At 41.6% G+C, this 22,451-nt stretch overlaps 1 protein-coding gene across 9 annotated transcripts in view; it reads left to right on the forward strand.

The window, feature by feature from the left end:
• Positions 1 to 6,608, forward strand: part of TEAD1 (TEA domain transcription factor 1) — a 159,427-nt gene extending 152,819 nt beyond the window's left edge. For all 9 annotated transcript variants that reach the window (XM_072039446.1, XM_072039447.1, XM_027462254.3 and 6 more), the window contains one exon: positions 769 to 6,608. In XM_072039446.1, the coding sequence (XP_071895547.1) occupies positions 769 to 882 (114 nt within the window). In that variant the 3' untranslated portion in view covers positions 883 to 6,608. The remainder of the gene's footprint in view (positions 1 to 768) is intronic.
• Positions 6,609 to 22,451: the final 15,843 nt, after the last annotated feature.

Consider the following 22,451-nt stretch of genomic DNA (forward strand, 5'->3'; position numbering starts at 1 on the left):
GAGCCTGAGGCAGTAACTTTGAACCATCCCATTCATCTGATGTGTTCTTACTGACGTGCCAGTTACAATACTGCAAATGTCAGTGTGTTAATTAATTAGTTCTTGGACCAGGAAAGCATGAAGTAATGGTGAGGATGCACCCAACAGGTGAGCTAAAGCATGAGGAATGGTCTGCGTAGTAGCCTCGAAGCCACTGTCATCCAGCTACCTGCTTATTGCACTGTGGCATTGCAGTGTCACCTGGCCAAGCACTTAGAGCCATGTGATGCTGCTGCCACCATAGGAATTGGGCAGGACTGAAGGTTGATGGCATGACAAGCAGTCAAGAGGTAGGGCAGTGAGCTCAGAGTCATGCAGTGTGGGGGAGATGAGTGAGGGGTGCACTCAGCTCAGCTGCCTTTTGGCAGACAAACACAGGGGGACAAAGATGCACTGATTTCCCTTTACTGAAGTTAGTGTAGGTTGAGGAATGCTGATCTGATGGCTCATGGGTGGCACCCTGGGTGGGATGAATCTCAGTGCCCCTGTTTTAGGAGCAACTGCCCCACAGCTCTGCCCCAGAGCACACTGTGTGAGCGCAGTCATGGAGGTCAATTTAAATTGCCAGAGAAATAGAGAGAGGGAGGGAGGGAGAGAGATAAAGAGAGAGAGAGGACATTTCAAACAGCAACATCTAAACATTGCCTAAATTAAACCAGTCATTCCTTTGTTTGGCTCTGGTGTTTTCAAGTTTTTAATATATTGTCTACCTTTTCCTCCCCCTCATAGGTTGTAACAAACAGGGATACACAAGAAACCCTACTCTGCATGGCTTGTGTATTTGAAGTGTCAAACAGTGAACATGGAGCACAGCATCATATCTACAGGCTTGTAAAGGACTGAGCAGTTATTTATATATACACTTCATTTCACTTCTTTATCAAAACACAGACTGTAAACCTCAACACTAAGTGGCAGTGCCTCTGGCCCAACTTTCACCCACATTTTTCTAAATCCTGTTTTAGTGAAGTCATTTTTAATGTGTTCATATATAATTGTAGCTGTGAAATTCTGGTACAGTTGTAAAAATTATTTCTAAAACTTAAGTGTTCTTCAAATTTCTAAACCACAGTTCTTTGGGAAGACTGTATTTAAGAACCTAATGCCTCTGTCTGTGGAGGCCTATTTTTAATTCTGATAGAAAAATGTATGACAGAGCATTTGCCATGGGGAAAAAATTACAGCATTTGTAAGATTCTTTTTTCCAACACAAAATACTTGTTTTACAATTCAAGTGAAATTGAAATGATTCTTTAGCTATAACTGTAAATGAGTACACAAAGTTAATAATCTTTATAGAATTATCTTTGTAACTAATTAGGGTGGAAGATATGGACAAATGTAATTCACTAAATTATTTTTTAAAATGAAACATTTTTCTGTTTGAAACCAAATGAAAAAACATAGCCTTAAGAAATGCCTGATAATAAACAGACAGGTCCTAAAATTAGGCAAATTTTGTATTTTTTTCTCAATACTAAAACTAATCTTCTAATCCATTAAACTTTTAAACAGGTATCGCAGAGAAATAAAACATCATCCCTTATCCCTAACATATCTAGTGTATTTTAAAAGAGTATAAAGTTGTATTGTACTAATATGAAAATTTGATTATTTAATGAAAAAGATGGCTCATTTTGCAATAAGTAGGTAAATACTGAAGATTTAGACTTGCATTATATGTAGTCTTGTGTGTGCAGTTATATTTTATATGGACAGGTATGTTTTCTAATAAGTTGATTGGAAATCTCACAATTCTGAAAAAACAGATGAATGGAAACAACGGACATTGCAACAGCACTGAGTAATTCATAAACTGAAAGCAAAACACTAAAGTAAGAGAAGAATGCATACACATCAGAAAGGATCAACAGCTTTAATATCTATGAGATGCTAGAAAGTCACAACCAACATCAGGCAAAGAAGATTGGAAAGTGGAGATTTTTTTTCTCCTTTTCCTCTTTATCATGGTGCTCTTACACCTCTCCCCAGTTCTCTCTCCAGTTCCTACTGGCAAAGACCTTATATGAAGCAAACATGTACATACCACATGGGGTTTGATGTCCTTTTGCATCTGGATGTGGTAGTGTTCATCCTTCTGATATATCAGGGAAGACTCCAGGAAGTGAAGTGCAGCTGGAGATATTTTAATACTGTAAAGATTCAAAACATAGATGTGGATGTGAGTGATTATCCAAGGTACGCACATGTGAGATAAGTATTCTCATTCTTTCTGGCTAAGCCAGAGTGTTGTTCAATTTCTTTTCTTCTGCTGCACACCCAGCACTGCCCTTCAGTTGCCCAGGCAGCAGTTGTTTCAGCAGGTGCTGGTCCAACAGTGGGTTCTCATGAAAAACATTTGTCAGAAAGGCCCAGGACCGCCTGGCCAACCTTAAAGATCAGTCATGAAGTATCAGCAAAGGGTGTTCTTGGGAAGGTACTTTGCAGCTCTGAATCAAAGTTAACATTTAACAGCTTCCTCCTCGCTGCCATTTAATGATATGTGCCCATGCACAATTTAACTCTAGAATTTATTCCCAGGCACAATTTAACTCTAGAATTTATTCCCAGGCAACAGTGCTCTAGTCTTCAAAAAAACACTTAATTTTGGTTTTTTTTACATTTGTTTAGTGCCCTCTGTTAGAATTGCCCATGATTGAATTGTCTAGACTAGAATATAGCCTAGACATGGTAGCAGGTTGCTGTACACCTGCGGCGGACCATATTCACATTTAACACTGCTGAGGACTCACATTAGAGGAAGGCAAACATCTATGAGGGGAAGAGAGACTGATTAAAGTCCTTAGCTGGCTGCTGATCTAACGCTAGTAGGTGGATGATTGTTGTGATGTCTAGTTGTTATCTGCTTGTGGATATTAGGGCTGATGATCTTTCAGTTTATAGTCTGTGAACTGAACAGAGAAATATGTCCATGGTAAGGTCTCTTTTAACACTCATTTTTACACTAACAATCACATCAGGAAAAGCACTGCATTGTAACAGCCTAACGGTAGCCCTTTATTCTAAGCACTTGGTGTTACAAGTCAAAAACTACTTTTTTGTTTTATTTTGTTCTGAAGTTTGTCTTTTGTTTAGGGTTTGAATTGTGGTTTTGGTGATTTTTTTTTTTAATAACAAGCAAACTCTTTGAGGCGTATAAAGTGTGTAAGTCAATTTGCAAAACCAGGTACAATTTTTTTTTTTAACAGAATCTGGCACACTACATATGTCATAACTATAGGGTATAAAAATCACAATGTTTATTGGTGTTCACTTATGTAATATTAGGGAAACTATTTCCATTGTCTTTTCTTTACACTTCTGTAAATGATCCATACCCTGTATATGTTAATTCTTAAAAGCCTTAATCTTTCAACTGTTCAGTGTGGGGGTGTGTAGTCCAACAGGCTGCCTGTAAACTGTGAGCTCTTTTGTAAGCTGGAAGTACTTATCTTTTTGTAGGAACCTTTTAATTGAGAGCCGCCAAAGCATTACAATATGCAGTGCCTTAGCATTATAGTAGAAGTACCTTTAGCCTCTTAACACAAATTTCATATATTGTTTTATCAATTGGTTCCATTTTTTTAAATATCTATATTTTTTCCCACAGAAAAGCTCTTTGACTGCTTGGTCTAAATGAACCTTCAATACAAGTCAATCCCATTGCTACGCAGTTAAGTGTCTATACCAAAAGGAGATTCATACAGATTCATAGTTCTCCATGAAAAGTGAATTGTACTAATAATGCTGCCTTTCTAAATTTAATGACCAAATAATTAATTGTGACTCTTCTGCACTCTAGCATGAAAGTGCCTTTGGTTTGAAATTCCAGCTTAGAAAAGTGCTGCCATAATAATGACAATTTGTAGAGAGACCAAAAATATTTAGTTATCACCGTAATGCCTTTGGTTTATTGGAATAAGTTGAAACTACAGGCCTCCATTCACAAAAGAGCACCATTTATAGCAATGTAATTTTGCTAATGATCAACCTGCTGGAGAATAACGTACTGTTTGCCATTTCTGACAGCATAGCAAACCAGCAACTGATTTGCCTATGATATAAAAATGATTCACATTTATATTCTCTTCATCCAGTCGTGTATCTATCTGCGTAATGAGATCCATACACTGCAGAATTTCAGACAGTGGACAAATAAGACTATTGTTCTCCTCTAATAATACTTCATTATCTGTGAAGATTTTTTAAGACAGAAGATTTTGTTTACAAAATTGTGCATACTGAAGGTCAGATGCATAAAATGAGATGAAAATGGAAAACAGACAATAGCTAGGGTAAATGCAATTGTGTGTTTTTAAACACTGAATTAAGTGTGGGCATTGTGGATGAAGGTGCTGTTAGAGAAACTCTGGCCAGCACTGTTCAAAACACAAGGTTGTTTTGTTTTGTTTTTGTCCCACATGATGTCATGCTAGGAAAAATGTAGCTCCTCCTAAAAATGTACGTTTGTATTTGTTACCTTCTGTGAACGGGGGCCATACTGTATACACTACAACTAAAATCAATGGGAAGAGGAGCAAGATTTTAAGAAAAAAAAACACATGTTAGAACAAATATCAGCAAAACCAAAAGCTGTCAGAGGGATTATATAGTTGTGAATACAATTTTAACTTGATTTTTAAAGTATTTGATGAAAACTAAGATTAACTTTTTATATATAGAAATATTGTGACACTGTGTGGTAAATATTGTGATAATTCAATTTCCCTGTCTCTAAAATATTATTTTTCTTATTCCTTCAAGGTCTAAATCTCACTTACCTCTGTAAGACAAGTAATCCTGTTGAATTCACTGAGACTGAGATAGGGCAAAGTCAATTTCGCCCCACAAGTAAAGCATATATTTTCAGTTTTTACCAAACATTTCAGCTGTACTAGTGCATATTTGTGGTAAAGTACACCCCTGTCTCATTAAAACAAGCATAATGGTACCATTTGGGGCTGTTGAAAATTGCTACAAACAAATGTAGTTGTACTTACTTGAATTCCAAAATTATTTTATGTAGGTACTGCACCACTATTTTGAAGGAATTGCAGATATAATGCCTGTTTCTCGCTTTCTCTTTCTACTGCAGCTACAGCTCACTAAGTTCGGCAGTAGCTTCTTCTGTTAAAACCTCCACAACATAGGCTATTTTAAATAATGAAGGGTGTACATTACTGTTGAATGTAAGTAACTGGCCAGTTCAAGGCAGATACAACATTTGACATACTCATCCATACCTATTTATTTTTCCACTGCAACTCCTAGGGCATACTAGCTTCTGAAGTAGTTCCCCTTACAGTTTTCCTGGATATACTGATACTGATAAATGTTTTGTCTACTCTGTACTTGACCCATACTGATTCAGATACCCAGTTAAACAGCAGATGTGACAATAGAGTCCAGTTTTGTACTTTCTCAGGATGATCTCATTTCCCTATCTTATAACAAGATGCTTAGCCCCCTTTAAAAAAAAAAAAAAGAAAAAAAAAAAAAAAGGCTGGATAATTTAAAGTACAAGAAACATGTTGGAGATCTTCATCTTTTAACTTTTTGGGTCATTCTTGCTGAGATCATGTAATTAGTTTTAGTGTGTAAATTAAATCTTAAATGCACTCAGTTGACAAAAAGGAGACAGATCCCTGTTACCTCCTTACAGACTATATGTTTTTGTTTTGTTTTATGGGCCTCTTTGGTTCAGGCTCATGACTGCAGACAAAAAATACAATATGTGCCTGAAAAAGAAAGACAAAAGAATTTTATAACATTGAAAACCTGAATAGCCTTTAATTCTTCAGTACATTTTATGTAAAACAGGTTGGGGTTTTGTTTTGTTTTGTTTTGTTTTGCCATGTGCATTTGTTCACATTTGTAAATGACTTAATGGAATTCTCACTTTATGTTTATTTGTGTAATGTGTATAAAATGGGTTTGTGACTTAAGCATATTCATATATGGTCAGTGGTTACTTTAATATTGTACTGCTGCTGGTAACTTTTGATGTATAACTTGCCTTTTGATGATAAAGTACCTCTAGGTTAGACAGGGAGGGAAGGCTCTTTGAAAAAAGTGAATGTTCTCCAATGTTTTCTTAACATATTTGCAGAAGCTTTCAAAAGGAGTTTCAGTCAAACCTCTTGGCAGTACAGTATTCTTGTATTTGTTATTGTCTGTGTGTAGGTACTGGTACCTTTTTTGTTTCAAATGTTTTAAGTGTTGGCTTTAAAGTGAATTTATCTTTAGTATGATAGTAATATGAAAATTATAGGTTTTGTGTGCAGAGAATTTTTTTATAAAGTGCTTTGTAAAAAAAAAAAAATGTATTCTAGCTTTCGCGGTACATATGTGTGATAACTTTAATATCCATGACAGTTAAGTGCAATTATTTCATCACTCTAAAAATGCTATTTTTGTGTCGGTTACTGCAGGTGTTTTCATGTCTTTGCAAAGTGACACATTTTGATGCCTTCTTGATAAAGTGGTAGAATTTTTGTAGCTTTCTAGAAACTTTGTATTCATACAGTATCGATTGAAAATAAAGAAAATGAAAGTGTTTTGTGCATTTATCTTAATCTCCTACATTGATCTCTTTTTAATGTTGGGTGCAACTTTCAAAAGCATTTGCCAAAGTAGCACAAGGCCAGATTTGCAGAAATACCTATGTGTTTACCTAAAACGGCCAATGACATCTAGCAGGATTCACAAAAACTTGTAGAGATGGCACCCGTGGCTGGCACATCTGGAAGCTGTGTTCAGTGATGAATCTGTATGTGTTCTAGCATTACATCAACAAAACCTCTATCTTGTATGTCTTCCTAAAGAAATGGTGGTGTGTTGTTTGTTTTTTTTTTTAAGCATCATTTAAACCATACTGTTTAAATGGGAAAAGCCACCCATCCCCCTTTATGCTAGAAGCAGGAATGAGCTATTTAAAATCATACATAATGAAAAGCATCAGATACATCACTAATGTGACAACTAGAGCTTACTGAGGAACACAGTAGTTAACTCGGGTTGAGGTGTTTCTTCCAGAAGGACACTTGAGCTTTGTGAGAGTTGAGGTCCTAAAAATGCTGTTCCACTTTTCAAGAGACTGATTTCTTGTTTTTCTTATTACAACCACTTCCCCCTGCAACTAGCAGCTGTTACCTCGCATCATGGGAGGATGAAACAGGCTTAACTTGCCTACTGCATTTATGAAGTGAAACCACTCACCTAAGAAAAAAAAATGAAAGGAAAAAAAGAGAGCAAAGGGGATATCCTGTATCAATTGGAGTCAATGGGAACATGACCAGGACTTGGCAGAGAAAAAAGAACAAACGTATATCTGGCTCATCTTCTGCTTCAAAAGGAGAGCAGTAGCTTTTGAATAAACGACATGTCCCCTCCCACACGCTCCAATTCTCCTTTTGGGTGGCAGATGTTCCACTACCATTTTTAAAATGCCACCAGAGCACCCCTTCATGTGTGAGATGAATGGGCTGAGAACAACACAGACATTTTGGCCCTGTTTTCTCTTTGTTCCTCATTAAGTATATGGCTTCAGCACTTTGAAGTGGGTTAGCCGTTTCAGAAGCAACCTGATTCTTAATTAAGGTTCTGCATCTTTATTAATTTAGGTTAAAAACCATAAACCTTCTACCTTTGGGAAAAATGCCATGCATTTTTCTTCAGGTTGGCAGTCCCAGTGTAACATCACACCATTCGTGCATTAACCAGCTGTCTTCAGCAGACACAACAGCCTCTGCCTACCTAAGCACAGTCTGGTTTACATTATTACTGCATCACAGTCACAGGATGAAGAAGGCAGACCAATTACTCCATGCTGTTTTACAAAGTGTGGCATGAAGAGCTATAGGTGGTCTACAGACTTTTCTTCTGTGGATTTTTTTTTTTTTAAGATGCAGCCTATTTGTCAGTACAAATACCGAACGCATTTAATGCTCATAAAAACAGGAGTAAGAGGACAGTTCAGAGCTCAGCAGTGTGTTAGTGGATGTCTATAGATCCCACATACTGCTGTAGCAATTTATCCCAACCCTGAGCTTTCACAGCCTTACTATTGTTGTCTGGGATACTTATAGCAGAAACAGCTGAACAATCCGTCGCACCAAACAGTAGCAGCTTAGCAGTGTTCGTAAATGATTACCTACCTTGTAGAGAGGTGACACTCAATTGGTTAATGGTTATAAGCTGTTATATGATTGCTGTTGTTTTGTGAGAGCTAGAGCTGTGCTGGAGACACTCAAGACTTGGTGAAGGTGGGAAGGGCAGGAGGGAGCAGATAGAGAATGTACTATGAGAAGATTGAAAATGAAAACTAGAAACCTAGAGTGCAAGTGAAAAAAAAATGAACAGAATATTACTTTCCAAAGAAAATTAAAATCTGAGCAAAGGAGGCAAGGGAGAAAATACTAAGAAAGGACAAAAAGGATACTTTCAAGGCCAACAACAATAAAAGTTCCATCAGAAGAAAGGGGGAGATCTAAAACTAAGAAAAAGGCTACAACAAACAAACATTCACTTTCTAGGTCAGTGAATAGAATTGATTTTTTTGCTCCTATATTGTTTCTTATTTGTACTTCCCATTATTGGGACATAATTGGGACACTTCAAGGATTCTCTTTAAGCTTAATGGGAAAGGAAGGGCTGTTGAAGGCCTCTCTTTATACTGGAGGTGCTGCATGCCTCACTGGGCCATAACAGAAAGACAGCCCAAAAATCTCATCAGCAAAGCACCGTATAGCCTCCCTGATAGATGAAGAGTTGTCAGCTTGGTTTCAGTTGGAAAACAGTGAGAGAGCAATATCCAGAACATTATCCGAAACAATCAGCTGAGCAAAGACACTTGAGCACAAGTAACTGATCTCAATTCATCCACCTGTGGTGATCTTTCAAATCACCTTCCTTCCGCAAATGCATGCTTGGGAGGAGATGGAGTGGGCTGGGAGGTATGCACATGCACATGCATGTGCACATGATGCACAGAGAACATTATTTGTTTAGGTTGATGAATTTAAGAAAATGTTGCTTTCTGTGCCCCTCACCCTGTCCGAGAGGTAAGAGCATAAAAAAGCAGCCTCGATGTTGTGAAATTGGAGCAGAAAGTCAAACAAAGAGAATTTTCAGAGGTCTGCTTCCAAATGTCTTTGTCAACTATTACAGATACCCACACACAGGTAATAGTTTTGGAGCCTTAGGCATTACAGCTTTTCCCCTTCTCTACCTCTGGTAAAGTCAATGTGCAAGTTAAGATAATGGCTGGGACCATCAGAGCAAATGGTGCAGGAGCCATGATAAATGCCCTTGTCATTCTTCTCACACAGTTCAAAGAGCAGATTAGTCCACTACTTGTGCATACCTTGCCATGTACCTTAATGCTTTGCTTTCTGGACTGCCAGCAAAGGCAGACTATGGCAGTGGATTTCAGAGACTTGCTGTTTGAATGAATGGAGTGCTGAGCTGTATGTGCAGCTGACTTTGCCAGTATGTTGACAAACTACAAACTGTTTCTTTTCCTGCCCCAAGTCTAAGTTTATTAGGCATATTAAAAGATCCTTAAGATCCTTCTCTCTCTCTCTTTTTTTTTTCTTTTTTTTTTTTTTTTATTGGCAGAGGCTAAAGAAAAATTTTCCAGACTTTTAAAAATTCCTTTCTGCTAAGATCACATTTTAAGAGATTTTTTTTTCTAAGGTACTTGTCTTTTCTTATTGTCTCAACTGTGATGTTGAACTTCAGATCAAATATTACACTTCGCAAAATGTGCAAGAACATTATTCAGACTTGTAGCCATTCCTTTCATTACACTATGAGAACACATCTTTTCTGATGCAACTCTACATCAACTGTGGGGTGGGGATACCTGTGCCTCCATCATGTTTGGCCTTTCCATTACTTTTAAATTGAACTCACGTATGGAAAATTCAGGCAATGAATTTTCTTCAGACAAGAATCAACATGTTGCACATTACATGTATTCCATAGCACAGAGAATATGATGACAATTGTTAAATGTTTATAGTAGTTTTACTATCACTATATGATATTTCTAACAGGTTTTAATATAAGCGTTATCATCATAACACCACGATGGGTGGAAACTCGGCAGTGCCGTTCACCCCCCCCAGTTTCCAGCAATAAGGTGGCAGCCACAACACTCATGGCAGCAGAGCTGCTATTCCCCTATCTCTGCCAACAATCTTCTGCTTTTTGGGAGGTGGTGGTGAGCAACACCCAGGAGCTGCCCCGAGACTCTCGCGACAGGCTCTGGATAAGTGCAGGGGGGCAGATAGCCAGGGCACAGTTACAAGCACGCTCCCAGCCTTCGGGAGGGGAGCTGCCTGTTGCAGCACAGGATGACAGGTCAACTTCCATGCCTACTGTCACCTCTTCTCCCAGTTGGCCAAAGGACAGGATGACGTGTGCTCAGCAAACAAACATGTGAAGGGAGGGGCTTGAGATCCAAGAGACTTCATTTTTACAGATTTTTTCTCCTACTGCCCCATTCTCTGAAAGGCCACAAGAGGTCATGAAAACAGGATCACCGATTCTTCTTCACGCTGAGTGAGGCAGGACTTGAAGAGCACACATATACAGCTATGGTATTGGCTTATCATTTTTTCCATGCAAAACAAATGTCTTCCCATTAAGAATATCAATGCTGGAAGTGGTTTAAAGATAATGGCCACTCCAAGAGAACAAGTCTAAGGACTTGAGAGTAACAGACAGGAGACAGACAGGGCAGGCAAAGGTGGGAAAGCTCTGATTTCTGAGCTTGGGAGAAGGGGGGAAGAGAATTCTTGATGCCTACGGACTGCTGCACCTGGGGATAGGTACAGGCACGGTGAAGAAAGTTAGTTTGAAGATACTTGAATACTAACGGAAAAGAAGGCATGGGGATTAGCAATCATTTGAAGACGAAGATGATGAAGCAGAAGATAGGTTAAAGGCTGTTTCAGAGAAGTGTAGAGTCTTTTTCCATTATCTTTGGTCAGACATGTAAAAAGACACAGACAAAAGTCAGCACTCAACTGGAGGCAGCTGGAAAAGTATCAAAGAAAGAGAAATGAACCCAGAGAATCAGCCCGAGGAAAGCATACATGATGCTCATTAACACAGCCAAAAAACTGGTAGGGAGCTGCTGAAGGGTGTAAGGAGACAGAACCATCAAACAGTCCCTGAAATACTGAAAAAAAACAGTTGCAGAGGTGGCTAGAAAGCTGGGAGTGACCACTGCCAATGCCAGAAGTTACTGTTTTCTTGGGTGTGCCTGTGAAACACATGGGAAAACTGTGGATGCAGCAGTAGATAGATTTACAGACAAGACAGATATGGGAAGAAGTGGAGAGTTCAAGATCAGGGCTGCCCACAGCTTCACTGTGAGGGAGGTAGATGGGAGGTCAGGAGAGCAAGGAGATAAAGGCCCTGAAGATAAGAGCTACGCAATACAGACCTGTGAAGCCATCTGTCAGCTCAAGCAACCAGCTCTTCCTTACCAGGAGAGTGTGTGGTGATAGCAGGCATTGTGGTGTGGGTAGGACCTGGGAAGTGGGGAGACTCAGCCCTACAAACACGCTCATGGCTTGACAAACGTCCTCTGATGCTTGTTTTTGGCCGCCTGTTGACAGGACAGACAAGTGGTAATGCATAAGAAGCGGTCATGATTACAAAGGAGATATATCGGCATTGATACCTGTGCAACATAATTTAGAAATTTGTGTGGTGTGGATGGATTGTTAACCTCGTGGTCCCCAAATGACAACACATAATTACCCCTTGTAATGGGGCTGAGAGGAGGGAAGAGGGGAGTGTCAGTTTCTCTAACAACCAGAACAAGGCAAAATCTGTATATTTAAGCTTCCTGTTGAAAGGTTAAGCAAGAAGACTCTGTTCAGCTGTTAGCAAATCAGCTGAAGACAAGCTGGGACTCTGGGCTGCTAAGCTCTACTGAACACTAGGAAATAGCCTCAGCGCTGAGTGTGCACAGCCCCACAGTTCCGTCCCACATTGTATAGGAAATGCCTACAGACATAGAGAGGCCACGGTAGGAGGAAAAACAGCAGAAACTTCTTTGCCAGAAAATGAACAACAACAACAAATTGAAATTGTGACCAAAATACAACCCAAAATGCTTCCAGAAGAAACACATTATTACTCCACTTTATTTCAAGAGTATCAATCCCTGCAATAACTGGATTTAAACCTCCATGTGATAAAGAAGTTGGCCTTTGTGCTTATATGAAGGATAATTTTGTGATCTGAACATCTGACAAAGTCCCTCAACCAGAAGCCAAGGAGGCTCACACGTTCCAAATTTGCAGCTCAGACCCTCCACTAAAGCAGATCAAATCTTTGGGGATGCACAAAAGAAAAATACATCCCTAAGACAATAGCTAGATCTATATTCTGGTGCCAGTTGCTACAGCCTAATGCAGAGCGTGGGGTGACCATGAGTCTCACCAGGCTTTCCTGCAGTCATGAAATGACTGCAGCATGTCCCAATCTATTTACCTGCAAGTACTAGGTATAATCTGTTTAGATAAGCCCATTACCACGGTACGTGACCTTTGGACTTTGGCTTGAGGCTTCTACTTTCCCTTCTGGAGAGAGCACATCATATTTCACTGTCTATTTTATTTCTTTCTCCCTTATTATAGTTGTGCTCAGTACCCTACCCAGATCGATTTTCCTGGAGGCATAAACAAGCAGATAGAATCTAGAGGATGTTTAAATAAAGGGAATCATTTTAAATGGTCTTTGAATTAATAAATATATATAAAGATAAATAAGAAACATAAAGATATATAGGACATATAGGTAATACAAACAAATCATGATGCATCTGTCCAGTGTGCTCTGTTTATGTGTGCACTCAGTGCTAGGATATCCTCAAAAGCAATAGGTCTCTGTTCTTCATCTTTCTGGGTGCACTTGTGATCCCAGCTGGGATGCAGGAAATTTTCCACCATCTCAAGTGAAGGATGGGTTGCTAGATAATACATTGTGCCTATTAGGAAGAGTTTATCCTAAAAGAATACCTAAAAGGCACAGTCTACCTCCTTGACTTACTGAATCTAAATTGACAGCATATACACTTCCGCTGTAGCCCCTCCTAATTAGCACTAAAGAAAATAACTACCAATTTAAAGGTGTTGGTGACTTGCAGGCAGAATGGGTCACTTGTTTTTTAATGCTAACTTCTCACCTATCTTCTCCCCTCCCGTATTCCTGCCAGCCACTGACCTTCCTTTGATTTGCTATAGATTTTGAAGGCTGTCTCCCTTTTATTTTCTGGTTCAGAAAGACCAGCTACAGTATTCTTTGTAAATAATTATGAATAGCAACTGCTTCTGAAACTCCTATGGAGATGGGCCAAACCCTTCCTGCCTAATTAACTCAAGACTGAGTGGGACCCTCAGCACAGGGTGAGCTGGTTTGGTGAGATACTTGATTTTATCTTTTATCGCAGTCTTCTCTAGCACGCTGTCTGATACTTGTTCATCCTCCTCCCTTTTCTCACTATGGTTTGGTTTAGAAATACAGTTTGATACTACAGAATAGCTCATATGAATCACTTTAATCTATGTATTTTTAGGGAACTACTAATGTACAAGCAACTGTAATACACTGACTTTCCCATTCCCTTCCAAAGACAGGAATACAACTGTGCTGTGGTACATTGGCATCAGATGCTTTAAAAGCTGAGTGGGGCATCTCAACTGAATTACACAGTTCAAGGGAAACTGAGACTACTAAGCATATAGAAATCATCTGACTCTCCACGGAAAAGTTATTACTCAAAAAGTGTTTGTGCTTACTGAATAATCTGATCTCAGGCAACTGCAAAATGGTTTTCTTTCTCTCTTTGAATTGAATTTCAATATGTCCTTGCATGAAGAACATAATGAAATACAATCCTACGGCAAGTGCTGTTTAAAGCACTGTCCTTTATTCCTAGAGACATTTCCAGGAGATGCAAAGCTGCAGAATAAAACACAGACTCCCTCTTCTGTGTCACTTTTCACCCAGGGTATGACACTTGAATAAACAGTATTTAGCGCAAACACAGCGCAGAGTCTGTCTGTCTCTGAGCCACACAGGAGAGAGTCGTGCCTCACTGGAAGGGAGACATGACCGGGCCTGTAACCTGAAGGCAGCACACAGCATTTCAGGAGGAGTGCAACACACAAATCCAAAGGCCAATTCCTTCACCTGCCAAAGATGTGTCTTTAAACAGGCAACAATCAACACCAAAGAGACAGATCCTGCTGTTGGTGTCAATGCTGTAGAATAATGCTGCCATATAACTGTCCAAGTTATACTGCAGTAGCTGACAGCAGGATTTGTCCTTCTCTCTGTTCAAAAATCCCATCCTGGGCAAAGTGGGACCTTTAAAGGAGATGACCAGGCATGCTGCTCATTCATGAGTGCCTGGAAGCTCACTCTGTCTGTTTCATGTGTGCCTGAACCCAGTCTTACAATCAAAACATAAAATGGTATTTTTGTCTCTCTGAAGTGTCATCCAGGAAGGGCCCCTTGGGCTACACATCTTCCCAACAAATGCTTGCTTAGATACAGAAAGCTTTCTGGGTCCAGTGGTAGCACCACCAAGGGCAGCATGGAACAGCTTGCGTAAGGGGCCAGACTCTCATTAGAGTCTCTTAGTCAGGGCTGCAAGACCGCTGCCGCTCCACCCTGAGGCCCAAGGAGGCATCACTATTTCTTCAGCCCTGCCTTTACTGACTACCTCAGCTAATAGCATCAGACAAAGTAGTGATTTTCTGATGTTTGGCCAAGCTGTTAACATTTTCATTGTAGCACATTTTAACAAGTACAGACAGGTATGGGCATTAGTCATATTTCTAGAGGCAGTTCTCTTCTTTTTCTCTCTCTCTTTTTTCTTTTCCATCTTATCAATTTTTACTGGGCTCCAAAGCCCTCAGTAGAAACAGATGTGTGAGTGTTATAAAATTATATTGCTAAATCAGGGCTGTTTTCCAGCTTTATACAAGTTGTATGTCAAAAGACACTACAGGCAGGAGGGCCAACTGTTCTGCATTGAGAAAAGATACAGTAAGAAATTGCAGGCTAAGAATCAAACACCTACTCTTAGGGCATGCCTGAATTAAAACTGCCCTCCCAGCCCTAATTTAATTTCTTCATATACGGACCTTATTCTGTGGTGTACAATATCCAAATTGATGTTAGTGGGTTTGGTGGGACATCTGACTCAGCAGGCACTGCATGCGCAAGCTTTTCAATACTTTGTCACATCTTCACTCATCAACACATGTTTTCTAGCATCATTAAATGTAGCCAGGAGGTGACCTTTATGGTATTGGAATACTTCAGAAGCATGTTTTTATTTTCCTGGGGCTACTCTGAGCAGAAGCTTGGCATACAGTCCTCAGCAATGCTGCGCCATTAAAAGTTTGTTTCAGTAAGGTTGAAAGTGCTCAAGCCTTATGTGTCCCCTAGACTTGAACGAAAAGGTGGTATATGAAAAGTTTCTGAATAAACTCTTGCAGTGAGCTGAGTTTCTTAGCAAAGTACTGGGCCACTACCCTACCTTGCTTATAGCAGCTGTTTGTGTGAGAAGTTATTCACATAATGTAAAAAAGAATCTAGTTTCTTCCATTTGTGCATGTCAGCCTGACTCACAGTTGTTATTCATGAAATAAACACAAGTAAAAATCACTCAGGAATGGGAATAGTTAATTATAGACAATAGAGCCATGAAGCTTCTCACCAGTGCCAGTCAGTCCTGTTATTGCTTCCAGCTGAGTAGCCCAGGCCACAGGACAGGGGCCGCGTGCTCCAAGACAGCAGCTGAGCAGAGCGCGTCCCTGCCCACAGCCCGCCTGCTCCTTTGTGGCCCAACAGGCTGCAGCAGCCGTGACTGAAGGGCTTGCACTCGGCGGAGCAACAGATTGCAAAGCATCCGGCAATACCAGGGCCACATGTATGTGGCAAAATATACTGCAATACGAAGAGGCGAGCTGCCTGCTGCACTACGGCAAAGCAGATTGCATAGCATTAGCACTGGTGACAACAGGGCACTCATTGTGTGGGACAACAAGTCGCAGGGAATGTGCAAAAGCAATTGGTTGGGCTCATTTAACATATGTGCAGCAGAGTGACATATGGCAATTGGTGACTTTCCTGCCACAGATGCTGAAAGGCTTTGTTTCACTCCAGTGTGGTGCAGATCCAGCACATCGTTTCCCCCTTCAGCGGGGGACAGTGCGAGTGCCAGCAGCGCTCGTCTGCACTTTCAGGCACTGCAGATTCCTAGTGCTGTGAGTGCTTCTCGCTGCGCTGTGTGGGCTTTCTGTTTCCAAAACACTAGCCACCAGCTGAAGCCTGGGTACACTGAGAAATACAGCTAGTTTAAACACATGGCTGAGTGAACTCCCTCTTCAGCTCCTTTGCCCCTTCTCATTTGGGTTTTTATACAATTTTATAGTACCATGGCCTGAAACAAACTACTTCTAAACATGTTTACTTTTTCTTTAGAAACTTTGTTTCCAATAGTTTCTCTCTATTAACAATACAAACAGATAACTGGATTATTATAGTGACCAATAGATTATTTCTTCAACTCCAGTAAGCAAATATTTAAATGGAAGTGAAAATTGACAATGCAAAATGATGGCTTCCTGGCAATGGGACAGAAACAAATGGAAAGGGGTTCTATCAGCTTGCTCATGCTGGAAAAACATGGAGGAAGATTTTGAGATCCTGGTATGTTTTGTAGCTACATTCACCTGCATAGAGCCATGAGACGACAGAAAACTCATGGGCCAGTAACAGCATCCCTCAACTCTCATCCATGACTCTGGGGTCAAAATCTTATTCCCTATTTCTGTCATTATCGATCTTTGCTCACTTGTTTCCATGGTGAAGAAGAATCCAAATCTACATAGATTTAAAACACTTTGTTTACAGGCACACAGGGGGCCAAACAATCAAAGCCAGAGGATAATTAAGTGCCCTATCCTGCAATGGGATGGAAGTTGATACACGTTCTGTCTTCTCCAGATTTCTGCTTGGCCAGACTGTGAGATTGTAGAGCCAGGCTAAGACATGGTGTTGGCAGCTGCTGCCATGTCCCACAAGTAAGCAGCTTGAGACTGCCCAGCTGAGAGCAGTTTTCTTTGTTTTATGCTCCTTTTGTTTTCTAAGAGCTACTGAAGGAAATGTGTTGCTTTAAACTGGGGCCATGGAGTAGCCATAGCATAAGTTAAGGGGCTAACATGAGTTGCTACTGACAAGCTGTGTGGGAGCAAGAGGAAAAATGACAGCTGTAAGTGCTGAGACTGCTTTGAGTACAACTAGCTTTACAGCTACAAATCTCTGCTGCATTCAGGTTGCACAGAGATCACCAGAGGGCTGAACTATGCTGGCTCCAGAATCCTCAAAGTAATTTGTCACTGTGGTGAGTTTCCATGAGTTTCTGTATTTTCATGCAGAAATATGAACACATGTGCAGTAAGTCTGATTAGTTCTGACTGCATCATATTTACTCTGCAAACACCAACCATCTATGCAGCAACTGTCTGATACATCCAGGCTGCATCAGACCTACTGGACCTGTGCTGTGGCGTTGATGCACACATTTACAGAGTTCAGACCATACCTCTGGCTGACTGCCTCATCACTCAAAACCACTGTTTCACATACTCTGTTGTGACAAAATCCTAGAAACACAGCTTCAGCCCTCAAATTTGGCCTGGAAAATTGTAGAAGTGGGGAACAACACAAGGTGCATTTGGGAAAACTGAATTTGCAGTAGTCCTGTCTCTGTGTCATTGAGAGCCTGATCAGATCACATCAACTGACGGGAAAAGGACATACAGCAGAGAGTTTTACCTTGAGACTAGCTCCCTCTGCAGCCTGATTTTCATCACCCAGAACATGGGAACACTGTACATCTTTTTTAGGATAGGATAGGATAGGATAGGATAGGATAGGATAGGATAGGATAGGATGGGATGGGATGGGATGGGATGGGATGGGATGGGATGGGATGGGATGGGATGGGATGGGATGGGATGGGATGGGATCGGATGGGATAGGATAGGATAGGATAGGACAGGACAGGACAGGACAGAATAGAAGAGTTCAGTTGGAAGGGCCCTTCAAAGATCACTAAGTCCAACTGCCTGACCACCTCAGGGCTAAATGTAAGTTCAAGCACATTAATGAGGGCATTATCCAAGTGCCTCCTAAACAGTAGCAGGCCTGGGGCATCAACCTAGGATGCCTGTTCCTGTGTTTGACCACCTTCACGGTAAAGCCATTGTTCCTCATGCCCAGTCTTGCTCCAGACTGAAAAGCAGTCCATCTTTTGATTTAAAACGCCTCTGGAAGGAAGATGACATCAAAAGCTGGTTACAAGGACGCAACTTATGAATTTCCCGGAATAACCGAGCGCAGAAGCTGGCCCCAACACCCGGACCATGCAAACGCCCTGCAGCGTTTCCCACCCCTTGCCTCCGGCGGGCCAAGTCCTGCCCGGCACGGCCACTGCGCGGCGGCAGAGGCGGAGCGGAGCAGCTCGGCCCTGCTTTCCGCAGCCCCGCAGCGACACCCAGCGGTCCCGGCCTCGGGGCTACTCTCCGGGGCGCGCTCCCTACGCGGCGCGTCCGAGGGCTGGTGGCCGCCGGCGGGCCCCGGCGCTGCGCTGGGGCTGCCAGCTCAAAGCCTTTGACCTGAGGTGGGATCGCACTGGTGGGCAGGTGTTGTGGTTTAACAAGCCGGCAGCTAAGCACCACACAGCCGTTCGCTCACCCTCCCCCCTCCCTCTCTGGGATTGGGGGAGAGAAGCGGGAAAGTGAAACCTGTGAGTTGAGATAAAGACAGTTTATTAAGACAGGAAAGTAATAACAACAACAATAATAATAATAACAATAATGATGATAATAGTACTACTACTAATAATGTGTATGAAACAAGTGATGCACAATGCAATTGCTCACCACCCGCTGACTGATGCCCAGCCTAACCCCAAGCAGCTGGCCCCCCACCCTGGCCAGCCACCCCTATCTGTTGTTCAGCATGACCCCAGATGGGATGGAATACCCCTTTGGCCAGTTTGGGTCAGCTGTGCTGGGTCTGTCCCCTCCCAGCTCCTGCTGCACCCCCAGCCTGCCCGCTGGCAGGACAGAGCAAGAAGCTGAAACGTCCTTGGCTTGGTGTAAGCACTGCTCTGCAACAATTAAAACATCAGCGTGTTATCAGCACTCTTCTCATCCTAACCCAAAACATAACACCCTAGCTACTAGGAGAAAAATTAACTCTATCCTAGCTGAAACCAGGACAGCAGGGCGAGTGCGGAGCAGAAATGAAGCCAGGGAAATTCCACAATTTATACCACATAGGAGATCAGATTAGATTATCACAGTGCATCCTTCAGGGCTGACAACTGTGAATCTGATGGTGAATCAGTAGCTCCTCTACCTCTCCACCCTGGATGGTTCAAAGACCTGCTTCTGAGTGCTCGCTATCTTTATTATGCAAGACACTGTACCCACTGGCCACCTTTCTCTGTTCCCATCTGCCTGGTACCCGGTACAAATCACAGCGCTGCAAGAGAGAGCTAACAAACTTTCCAGCAGTGTGCTCATGCTTCATCAGCCAGGTCAACAGGTAGGAGGCATCTCCCTGTAGCAGGGCTTTTCTCCCCAAAAGCCACCACATCCAGATGCATCGTCTGCATTGAACACAACCCATCGCCAATATGTGATTGGGTTAGTGCAAGCGATTTGCCAAGCCAGTGAGCAAAAAGCACCATGAAGTAACATTTTGCTGCTACATCTGCGCTGCATTGGCACACAAGGGAGCTCAGAGAGGCAGGCAGTGCCAAAGCAGACTGACTTTACCATGGCTGAACTGAAAACAGATGAATGCGGTATTGTCAACTTCAACCAGCCAGAAACTATGCCATGCATCCAAAAATCATATGATAGGAATTTTTAAAAGAATGATTTCAAGGAATTTTGCTTTACTTTTTGGTGTTTCCAATCTGCTGTACTCAAGAGAATGGAAAACATCCCCTTCAGTATGTATAATCATAAGGTCTCTACATCTCATGCAGTCCTCCGGGTCTGGCTCTTAGGCCAATACTAAACACTGAGCTGAATCATAAAACTAGGGGAAGTGTCAGCACTGACTAGGGTGCACAATTGCAGAAACAAACAACCTCATGCAGGCAGGCACCAGCAACCCCCCTTTCTCCACTGGACAGCAGCCAGCTTGTTGGCGAGTGCCTCTCCAGTGCTCTAGACTCAGTGTTGAGAGCCAGAGCAAGCAGCAGCACAGAGCCATGGTCGAAAAACAGTATGTCTATGCAACCAGTACAGCTACATTGCCAATGGCTTTTAAAAGAAAATATAGCACATTTCTCTGACTGCATGAAGAGTTCACAACACTTGCAAAGTTCAGGGCTGCTATATGAATACAATACAGAGAGCTTGTTTTTTTCTACTTTCTTTATTCTCTTCAGGATTTGTATCTGGCTATTTTAACAGCTACTCCTGGAGGCTGGAAGGATGAATAGTTATTATATATAGAAACCTTCAGCTAGCTTAGAATCAAGGAAAAAAAAAAAAGGAAGAAAAAAGAGTAATTGTTCCAAATGTTCAAAGCAGAGTCCACCTACTGAAAAAGCTACATCATATCTTCCACAAAAGCAACAATTACCTGGTAGCATAAATTGCTTGTGTGCTTTAGAAAAACAAGATACAAACTTGCTGAAATACGAAGACTAGTCTTGAATGCATGTTGTCTCCTATCCGCTGGCAGTAATCAGTAATGTAACTTGGCTTAAGCAGCCACACCTCAGTCTCTCACTCAGATTTCCTCCAACATGCATTTCAGCAGTAGACACACACATTAAAACTAGGTGAAAACACATTTTCAATGCCTCCCACTGGAGGAAAAGCTCATTAAAAACACCGCAACAATAATTTGCAGACTACGTTTTCCAAGCACACCAAAAACAGAGGAAAGCTGACAAAAGTATGAGGCAAACAGTTGCCCTGGGGTAACCATTGGCTTAGAGTCCAAGCTGAATTTGGCCACCAAGATGCAAATTGGTACAAGCAAACTCAAAGTAGTCTAGCCACTTCTGTCAGTTAAAAACTGCAAATGAACATTTGGGAGATTCCAACATAGGCTTCTTACTTTGCAACTGCTTGCCAGAATATCCCATTCTCCTGTAGTCCACCCTCAAAGGACAACTGGAAGGAGGCCTGACCATCTGTATAAACTGTTCATCATGTTACGTGACATTGTAAAGTGTACAGTTTGGCAAAATACTAGCCTATCATGCCAATCCCCCCTTCCCCCCCCCCCCCCCCCCCCCCCTTTTCTTTTTCCTCTCTCTCACAGAGCTGCATATGAGCCTCCAAAAACTAAAAACTTAGGGATAAACCTTCAAGTTTGGCTCCCTCAGACTGGCCATCCCTAGCTACAGGTGGCCAGCTGGGGGTTCCCAGCCACCTGGCCTCATTGCTTGATTTGCTCCAAGGACAAGCCCATCTGCTAGCTTTGATGGCCAGCCTTCTCCTGCCATGACTGCCTCTTCTCTAGCACACAGAAAACATGCACTGGAGCACTTGTAACTCTTAAAGAGTGTGCTGCCATGCTCTCTGCTGTGCGGCAGGAGGTGTCTAACTGACATTTGTGGACAGCATGCGAAGCAGCCATCAAGGTACTTGGAGCTCCAAATGCTGTGCATAAATGGGGCTGACACACTGGGTGGTTTAAGCAGCTATACTGCCTATCTTTGACAGTAACAACTGTGCGCAGCAACTACCAACCGTCCAGGCCTCTCCCATCAATGGATAAACAGCACATGGGAAAATACCTGCAATGCTCCTAGCACTCCCTTCCCGCTTTTCTTCTGCTACTATTTTGATTTTATCCCAGCAATCATCATTCTACACAAAATAGGAGACTAATATGTCATAAACCTACATGCACTATGGTCCAGACTGAAAGGTATAGCCAAAAGCTTCAACAGCATGTTTGTATGCAATGTAAATATGGAAAGGCACAACCTAATACTATGAAAAAGTAACTCACCGCTTCGATGCTTTTGTGGGATTTTCATGGGATTAAGGTATGATCTCAGCTAAGGGTTTTATCATGCAAATGGCAGAATTTAAACCAGTTTATGCTAAAAGATCAGCTTTCAAAGAAAGTATTCTGTTCCTGATGTGTTAAAAAAGTATCATGGGCTTATGGCCCTCCCTGTTTGCAGGTGAGTGTACATGTATGATTACATTTCTGTTAAAGAGGAAGCTGAAACAGTCAATGTGTTGGAGAGTATCCATGAAATAGAAGAAAAATTACATCCAGGAGAAGCAGTGACCAATGTTCTCAGGTCCTTTTCTATCATCCTT

The sequence above is a fragment of the Anas platyrhynchos genome, chromosome 5 (assembly GCF_047663525.1).
Source record: "Anas platyrhynchos isolate ZD024472 breed Pekin duck chromosome 5, IASCAAS_PekinDuck_T2T, whole genome shotgun sequence".
Taxonomy (NCBI): Eukaryota; Metazoa; Chordata; class Aves; order Anseriformes; family Anatidae; genus Anas; species Anas platyrhynchos.